The 9,954-nt window shown below is 47.0% G+C and overlaps 1 protein-coding gene across 1 annotated transcript in view; it reads left to right on the plus strand.

The window, feature by feature from the left end:
* man1a2 (mannosidase, alpha, class 1A, member 2) overlaps window positions 1–9,954 on the plus strand; it is a gene marked incomplete in the record, with an annotated part of 364,168 nt that overhangs the window by 104,554 nt on the left and 249,660 nt on the right. Inside the window, 1 exon segment of the mRNA XM_037687118.1 lies at window positions 6,089–6,189. Within this exon segment, the coding sequence (XP_037543046.1) occupies window positions 6,089–6,189 (101 nt within the window).

Below are 9,954 nucleotides of genomic sequence, written 5' to 3' on the forward strand. Positions count from 1 at the left end.
TAGACATAGATCCAGAGACTCTGGGAAGGATCCGTTTTGAAGGCACCCAAGTCGTCGACGTGGAACCAATAAACCAAGTTCTCAAGTCCCTCAGGTCCACAACTAAGAACCCGATCCAACCAATTAACTATGCGTGGTCGAGCGCAGACACATTAATCATAGCCCTGCTAATGACGATAACCCTCGTATTGTGTGGGATACTCGCATCCCTGTCCCGGGGCCAAACGTCACTCCGAGTCGACGTGGATCGCCATGCAGCGCACCTCGATATGATTATGCCTCGCGTAAGCGGGTCCGCAAAGAAGCCACTCACACGGGACAGCGCGACTGAAACTGACAACCAGGGTGAGGAGGAGCAGTGAAACGATGTTTCTAGATGCTTAGTCACTACTCTTGTCGGTGTTGAAACGTTGTTTAGTTGATTTTGGTTGTTTCTGAGGTAAGAATGAATCTTGTGTGTAGTAAGTTAGAGACTAAGAAGCCTTTGACCATGCCAACATGCAGTTCATTCATTAAATTGCAATCTTTGCGGAGTCAATGTATATTATTGCTACTTTAAGTACCATAATCTACATTGATCTCACAACGCTTAAGCCGAACCTACTCGAACAATTCTATTCGGGGGGATAGCTAATTCTTTTTGATAAGTCTCGCCATAGACTTCCAAAACATTTATGGGGAAACCAAACACCCAATCTCAAGTCGTTCGTCTAAAAGACAACAGACATTTGAACCAAACTACATTTTGCCATGTAAAGCTAACTTAACCCAAGTTAGAAATGGAAAAGTAGTTTGGAACCCTTTTCTATAGGCTTAAACCCCTGTAGTTACCCTTTTCAGCATGCTCCACCCCTTAACTGGTAGTCGTAGCTGTTCCCAACCATAATAGCTTACACACCAGGTGCATATAGTTTAAGGCCTTATGTAAAATCCCCTTCATAAGCCCACTTTAAACCACATAATTGCATGACACATTGAACCAGAACGGCACAGGCTGGACGTCGCTGGAGACAACCTTCGCTGGAGGCGACCTGCAATCCTGACGTTGGTCTCCACTCTTCATCCGGTGGCCGCTTCTTCAGTTCAATCCAAGGGTACCCCTCTGTATGCTGATTAATCAACACTTCCAATCGTTGTGGATTTACCGTTGTGGATTATATGACTTTTTCCAATGGATTACAGACTCTGTTTCCAAGGGGTTAAAGCATTGCTACAATGGAATTATCGAGACGATATGGAATTATAATCAACACAATGGAATTACCAAGAACATTGTGGGATTACCTTGACTTTTGTTTTCCTTGCTGGATTACCTTGACTTTTGTTTTCCTTGCTGGATTACTCTTGACTCTTGTTTCTTTGCTGGATTACATCAAGCTTCAAGGACAATCGACGACGTAAGTCCATAGTTGGAATTCATCTCCATGGACAGGTGATGATTTCCAAAGGGGGGACTGTAGTGGACTAGGCCTACGTCGAAACCCAGTCTAAGGTCAAAACTCTTGACCTTTAGAACCTTGTGGGACAGAAGCTGTCATTTCATGTATTTGAATCCATAAATACAGGTTCACCCATCCTGAGACTTTCTTTCTTGAAGATTCAAGTGAAAAGAACACTCTCTTTTTATTATCATTACTATCTTACAAATGTTGATAATCAAAGTGTCTTAGTTCAAACCATTTTAGATGTTGCAGTGAACTAATCAATTTTATTAACTGAGTAATGATTTTTATTCTCATGTTAAAAGCTGTGCAGAGTTTATGCATTTTCTGATTTCTGCTTTTGAATGAGCAAGTGTGTGCGTTTACAAGGTTACAGTCAAACGAAAAACAAGTTGTTATGTTAAAACTGTCATGTTTTAGAATCCTCTCAGACGTAAGTAGAGATGTTTTGCACCTGTGTCCTGAAACACGCCAAAACAAAACCCTCTCGGTCTGTGAGAACATTTCTGAGCTGTCCCATAACAATTCTCGCTGTCTCTAACCTCTTACGTCACAAAACCCACCCCGTCTGGTCGTTTCTGACCAATGAAAAATCCCAAAAAGTGAACCGGGAAAGAGTCTTTAAAATGTCAGTACTTCCTGGTCTACACAGAGTTACAGACTCACAGAGTTACGGAGTTGGAGAGTTGTCAGACTTCTAGAGTTCTGGAGTTCTGAAGTTGCTGGAGTGCTGGAGAGTTTTCTGCTGGTTCTGCTCAAGTTCTGTTGGAGACGGGATGATCTTGACATGACAAAAGGCTCTTCCGAGTTCCATGGGATTATAACTTTCACTAGCCACTACTTCTGACGAGCTACAGCCCCATCAGGAGACGCTGGACCGGTAGCGTTAACGGAATTCCATATCTGCTGATAAATCTTCAGAGAGGTAATGGATCAAGTTTCCTACCAAGCGTACCGAAGGAGAGCTGGGCTTCTGATGGAGAGTGTCGGTTCTGGTGAACATTCCTCCCTTCCCATTCAATCTTACTCCCTTTAACTTCTTTCATCTTTAACTTTCTATCAAGTAGAAATTCTCCCAGATATTTAGAAATGTCTGTGTAAAATGCTCACCCACATTCATGTGGGCAAAAGATCATAGTTGTACAGTTTTCATAAATGTCTTTGGTGCAGCAACGGAAAAATCATGGCCGTATGATTTTTCCTGATTGATTGCTTATATTGTTATTTTCATAATTTGCCAAATTAATGTAAATGTTTGATGTTAAATTTGATTCTGTAAATAAATGACCGCATTCATTTTGATGGGTCAAATATAAATGACGTCTCACTTTGCATTTCCTTAAATTCAATGCACGTTTTATTCAGTCCAGAAAAATGAGGAACCCGCGTTAAATGATGAATATATCCCAGCATCTGTTCATCTACATTGATTACTTTCTTTTTCAGTGGAGCAATTTTATCAAGTAAAGTTTGCATTGAAGTTGTAAGATGATCAACTAGATGATCTAAGTCATTGTTCTCTGATGCATTACTCTGCAAGACAGAGGAAAACATTGATGGAAGAGATTGTTTAAATTTGGTTACAGCATTTTCTGATAAGCACCTGCTGAGATGAAATTTACTCTCAGTGACTGTGTTGTCATTTAATGTAAACTCAAAGGTTATTATAAAATGGTCGGACAGAATAGGATTTTGAGGAACTATTACCAAGTCCTTAATTTCTATACCATAGGTCAGAACTAAATCAAAAGTGTGATGATAAGAATGAGCAGATGTGCAGATGTTTTGAGTAAAACCAAGAGTCTATTAAATTATTAAAGGCCATGCTTAAACTATCACTCTCAACATCCACATGAATATTGAAATCATCCATTATGATGATTTTATCAGTATTTAATAATAAGTCAGTTAATAATTCTGAGAATTCAGACAAAAACTGAGAGTAAGCGCCTGGTGGACGATATATAACAACTAGTAAAGAGAAGCGGTGTCAGCGCCTTCATCAACGCCACGTCGTTTGAATGAAGGCTGCAGGTGCCGTGGAAGCACGCGTTTGCTTCGGTGAGGTGCGTGCCACTCCTGCTGAGAGCGAGGTTTCTCACTGGGAGCGGTGTGCGCGCCTTCATCAACGCAGCACCGTTTGAGTGAAGGCTGCTCACGTCGCAGGAATGCGCGTTTGACACCTCTTTGGTGAGAAGTATGCAGCTCGTGCTGAAATTGAGTTATTCCACTGAACTCGTTCTGCGGACCACATTCGCTTTCGACTGTTGTGTCAAGCGAGCGTCTCGCCTTTATTTTAGAGCAGCGTTGATTCTGAAAAACCTTTTTTAAAGGCCACCGGCTCGTTTTGTGTAGAGGATGTGTGAAGGAGCCTCTGTGAGGTAATCTGAGCTAATCTGAGCTGACAGACAGGCTAACATCAGACACTTTAATCATTAAATGATGTTTTATTCCCAAAACTCATGTCATCTTTACACACATCCTCCGCAAACCATCATTTTGAATCTTCTCCCCCGTGAGCTCTGCGGTTTGTTGTCCTAGGGCGCTGCCTGTTGGTGATCTCAGGGAAATGCTGAACCTCCGGTTGCCCGGATGAGAAAGGCTAATGTCTGACGGGCAGGGCTGGTGTAACGGAGCGAGGAGACGCTGCTGCAGCCGTGGAATGCGTTGACTTTGTCTGAAAATGGTCCCGAACAGCGCGTCCGTCGCTGATGGGGGCCCTCCAACCAAAAAACCCTCTGCATCTCCTTCAAGAGGGAGGTGGAGTGACGAGCCAGGTGGACCTCTGGGAAACCTCGTCCTCGGGGCTGCGATGCGAGACTGGCAGACAGCAGGTTGAGGATGACGTCAGCTGCTTTGAAGAGGTAGTGCTACGTCTCCTCCAGCCTCTTGAACGTTGTACGCCAGCAGCGTAACGTACTGTTCGCTGTGGCCGCCTGGAACGCACACTGGTGAGCTCAGTTGGAGAGTGACGTCACCGTCTGGTCATCCTTACCTGGAGGCGCAGGACGCTGGTCCAACCTGAACATCTTGCTCCGAAAGCCTCCGCCAGGCTTGGCTCCAGGGTGGCACCGAGGGAATTTCCGCTCGGTGAAACCCCTCCACTCTGGTGATGGGCGCAAATTTGGGAACCGGCGCCCTAAATCTACCAGGACCGGCTGCGGCCTCGTTCCAGTAGGACGTCACTGCTGGGAAACGAGGCCAGATGGGATCAGGACGGCAAGCCGGGGTGGAGCCCAGAAACCTTAATGCTAGATCATCCGATCTGGGCGGGGGAAGGAGAGGGACAGAAAAAGTCCCTTCATGTCAGGCGCCTCCTGGATTATGCTGGGCTGCTCCAGAGGAGGGCACCGACAGCTGGGAGCGGTGTGGTCTCCGATGCAAAAAAGGTCTGGGGAGGGGTGAGCATTCGCTCAGCCCCCCTTGTTCCGACACTACGCTCTCCAGGAGGGAGTGAGCAGCGTGGGGCTGCTGCTGACGTCGCCTGTCCCGGAGGAACCATCCGATTCGCCCCGAGAGTCGGCGATAAAAGGAAAATTACAAGATGGCGTCGTCCAGCGTGTAGCGACCCGCCACTGAGAAATACTCCTCGGCGCTTACCTTGAAACAAGACTGCTCGTCTGCTTCTCCTCGGGGAGGAGAACTCACCGGGACGGCAGGAGGTTGACGTGGCGTGGCCACAGGCAGTCTTAACAAAGGTTGGTCAAGCTCGACAACATCCCTTCTTCGTTCTTCTGACAGTGCTATTAGCTTGCTAAAGAAAAATGGGAGCTGATTACCCGCTCTTAACATAATTTATACGGACCGGGTGGGGCCCACACAGCAGGTGGGCGTGGACTAAATTTTTCAGTGCAATGCTTCGCATGATGGGATAAACCCACTAAGTGACAGCTCTTAAAGGGCGAAGCCTATACGAAATAGAACAACCTAAGTCGCAAGGCATGTAAATTATGCAAAAAACTTCAACTTATAGGCCGAAAAATACATTTGGTGTCACAGATGTGACTCAGATGTGTCGAGCTGGTAGACAGAGAAGTTGTCCGGAGCCATAGCACAGTCGGGTATGGACGGCTTCAGCCAAGTTTCATTAAAGGGAAAGACACAACAGCTCCTTGTGTTCCACTTGCAATAAATCAATGTGTGCAGGTTATCCAGTCCACTCCTCAGAGACTGAACGCCTGAAAGCAGGACAGATGGGAGAGGGGGTTTGTTGCGTCTCTGGCATGTCCTGCATAAAATATCAGCTCGCTTCCCTCTCTGTGTTTTCCTTTTATGGTGCCCAAGTAAACAAAGGACCCAGGAGAAAATGTCCACTGCGGAGTCCCCAAATGTTGTCCTAAAGTCCCCACTCACTCCAAAAGTGCATCGCGGTCATACCCGTAGCATGGGGGTGCAGTGCAGGTGCAAAAAGTCTAAACAAGAATGAGCACAAGAAGTGTGAGTCAAAGCGGAGCTCTCATCAGTCCTGACATGATGCGGTGCATGTTGCTGACAGTAGCTGCAATTGCACCCTTCAAATGTTTCTAAATGTTGTAGTTTATGATTAGATAAGTTGCATGGTTTGTGGTTTTATGGTTTCACCTCGGGAGGGGGGGGGAACCTGAAATCTTTAAATACATTTTTTATTTGGTCTCTTAATTTTGTAGATGATGAAACACGCATGGGACAGCTACAGACAATACGGCTGGGGTCACAACGAGCTGAAGCCCCTCGCTAAAAAAGGACATTCCACAAATATCTTTGGTAAGTCTTAACACAAATATTTCTCTGCAGTTCATGCCCACTGGCACTTTGTTCACACAATTGTAAATCACACATAGGTGTATGCATGGCTGCACACACACTTTGTCTTGTTAGCGCTCACATTCACACACTGTGTTTTCTAATGTGTACAAGGTTATGTGATGATGCCTCCAGCAGAATACACATCACTTTGGATAGTGTTTGCAACTGGAAGCACAAGAGCTGTGACATTACAAGACACATCACTGACATCCTGGAGCATAGGCATCGCAACCATTATTTGTGAAGGTGAGCGCTACCCCCCCCCCCCCCCCACATTCAAAAAACATTCATTTGGACCACCCCACTTTTACCATGAAACATTAGTTCAGTCAGCGCAGTTTGTCTTTCTTCGTGAACAAATCCATTCCACTTGATTAATAGGAGAATACTCATACCACTAAAAGTCCTCTCCAGGTTTTCCTGGTTACCTACATCTCTCCAGCAACCTGCGTCTCCTGCCTCGCCCTCTTTCGGCAGAGATCGCTCACAGGTGGAGGAGGTGGAGACACCTCTGTGTTGCTTGCTCGCCAGTTTAGTGAGCTTAGTGCGGGCAGTTGTTGATCGAGGGGGTTGATCATAAACATATACACATGGTTAGGAGGATGCTTGAGAGAAGTGGAGCGCTACGTCTGTAACATCTTAGCTTAGCAGTAACTGTGACGCTGTAAGACCCTGCAGGTGTAAGTGACGCTGTGTGTTCAGGTGCATTAAAGTTTAAACATATTTAAAACCACAACTTATTGTCCTCAAGCTTCATGAGAAACATAATTTAGATGAGTAGTATTGAACACAAGTAAAAAAAGTCTAGTGGTGATGTTTTTTTATTTCTCTATAAACACAAATAGTGTCAACCTGATGCTCTGTATTAATGTGTATTAAAGTTTTCATTCAACCTTTATTTAGACAGGTAAATCCCATTGTTAAATCCCTAATATCCCAAAGTTAAAATGTCTTTAAAACCCACAGCTGAATTTACACAAACTTAGTGAGAAACATTTTAAATTTGTGGATTTAAAGGAAATCTAGGTGAAATTTTGCTTTTTGTACACTAGTGTACACTTTTTGTGCACACACACACACACACGCACACACACACACACACACACACACACACACAACCAGTGTGTCCCCCTACATTACAGATGCTTCTGATGCCATTGTCCTGTAGTGAAAACACATCTGCAAATTCATGCACCCATTTGAACTCTAAAGAGTGTACACCAATAGATTTTTCATTTTAAGCTGCCTGGTAGTGTCGTTGTTGTTTTTTGTGTGTTTGTGTGAGAGAGAGGGTTTTAATCAATGTTTAGTGTTTCCATTAGTAATCCTGTTAAAAACTGTGATCTTGACCAACATTAACACAAATTTGTTTTTTTGTCAGAACAAGTAGCTCTACATTTCCGTGCTTACCGAATCCTGCTGGGGTCTCTTTCAGATTTCTATCATGAAGTGTTTCCTCTCTGTGGAGACGTCACTGCTGGCAGTGATTTTTTATTTCCACAGAGGGGGTCAATCCAATACAGCCTGTCATATGTGAGACGTGAAATTCAGGGGCTTTTTATTTTCTCCTCTGCAGAGATTCTGAAACACATCACACAGCTCAAAGTGCACAGGAGTGGTTTTTACTTTTATTTTTTATCTCTTCAAGTTTCTCCAAACAGTCAGACAAATTCAAACAGAGAATTGTTGAGCTTAGAGGTGGGTATTCCATCCATCCATTTTCTTCCGCTTATCTGGGGTCGGGTCGCGGGGGTAGCAGCCTAAGTAGGGAGGCCCAGACTTCCCTCTCCCCAGCCACTTGGGCCAGCTCTTCCGAGGGAATCCCGAGGCGTTCCCAGGCCAGCCGAGAAACATAGTCCCTCCAGCATGTCCTGGGTCTTCCTCTGGGCCTCCTTCCGGTGGGATGTGTCCAGAACATCTCACTAGGGAGGCGTCCAGGAGGCATCCTAAACAGATGCCCAAGCCACCTCAACTGGCTCCTCTCGACGTAGAGAAGCAGCGGCTCTACTCTGAGTCCCTCCCGGATGATCAAGCTTCTCACCCCCCGAGGGACGCGGTCGAACGCCTTCTCCAAGTCTACAAAGCACATGTAGACCGGTTGGGCAAACTCCCACGCACCTTCCAGGACCCTGCTGAGAGTGTAGAGCTGGTCCAGTGTTCCACGGCCAGGACGAAAACCGCAATGCTTCTCTTGAATCTGAGGTTCGACTATCCGACGGACCCTCCTCTCCAGAACCCCCATATAGACCTTACCAGGGAGACTTAAGAGCGTGATTCCCCTGTAGTTGGAACACACTCTATGGTCCCCCTTTTTGAATAGGGGACCACCACCCCGGTCTGCCAATCCAGGGGAACTTCCCCCGATGTCCACGCAATATTGCAGAGTCGCGTAAGCCAACACAACCCTACAACATCCAGAGCCTTAAGGAACTCTGGGCGAATCTCATCCACCCCTGGGGCCCTGCCACCGAGGAGCTTTTTAACCACCTCGGTGACCTCAGCACCAGAGATTGGTGGGCCCGACCCAGAGTCCCCAGGCTCCGCTTCCTCTGTAGAAGACGTGCCGGTGGGATTGAGGAGGTCTTCAAAGTATTCCGCCCACCGACCCACAACATCCCGAGTTGAGGTCAGCAGCACACCACTCCCACTATAAACAGTGTTTGTGGCGTACCGCTTTCCCCCCTCTGAGACGCCGGATGGTGGACCAGAATCGCCTCGAAGCCGTGCGGAAGTCATTCTCCATGGCCTTTCCATACTCCTCCCATGCCTGAGTTTTTGTCTCAACGACCACCCGAGCCGCATGTCGCTTGGACTGCCAGTACCCATCAGCTGCTTCCGGGGTCCCACAGGCCAAAAAGGCCCGGTAGGACTCCTTCTTCAGCCTGACAGCATCCTTCACCGACGGTGTCCACCATCGGGTTCGAGGGTTGCTGCCGCGACAGGCACCGACAACCTTGCAGCCGCAGCTCCGGTAAGCCACCTCGACAATAGAGGCACGAAACAGGGTCCACTCAGACTCAATGTCCCCCACCTCCCTCGGAACATGTTCAAAGTTCTCCCCGAGTTGGGAGTTAAAACTCAGTCTCACAGGAGACTCTGCCATACGTTCCCAGCAAACCCTCACAATACGTTTGGGTCTGCCAGGTCTGGCCGGCATCCTCCCCCACCATCGGAGCCAACTCACCACTAGGTAGTGATCAGTGGACAGCTCTGCCCCTCTCTCCACCCGAGTGTCCAAGACATGTGGCCGCAATCAGATGAGACGATGACAAAGTCAATCATCAAACTGCGGCCTAGGGTGTCCTGGTGCCAAGAGCACATATGGACACCCTTATGCTTGAACAAGGTGTTCGTTATTGACAATCCACGACGAGCACAGAAGTCCATCAACAGAACACCACTCTGGTTCAGATCAGGGGGGCTGTTCCTCCCAACCACACCCCTCCAGGTCTCACTGTCATTGCCCACATGATCATTGAAGTCCCCGAGCAGAACAAGCGAGTCCCCAGGAGGTGCACTTTCCAGTAACCCCTCCAAGGACTCCAAAAAGGGTGGATAATCTGAACTGCTGTTTGGTGCATAAGTACAAACAACAGTCAGAACCCGTCCCCCCACACGTAGGCAGAGTGAGGCCACCCTCTCATTCACCGGGGTGAACCCCAACACACAGGCCCCAAGATGGGGGCAACAAGTATGCCCATTCCTGCTCGGCACCTCTCACCAGGGG

This window comes from Nematolebias whitei, chromosome 13 (genome assembly GCF_014905685.2).
Source record: "Nematolebias whitei isolate Nwh7 chromosome 13, NemWhi1, whole genome shotgun sequence".
NCBI classification, from domain to species: Eukaryota; Metazoa; Chordata; class Actinopteri; order Cyprinodontiformes; family Rivulidae; genus Nematolebias; species Nematolebias whitei.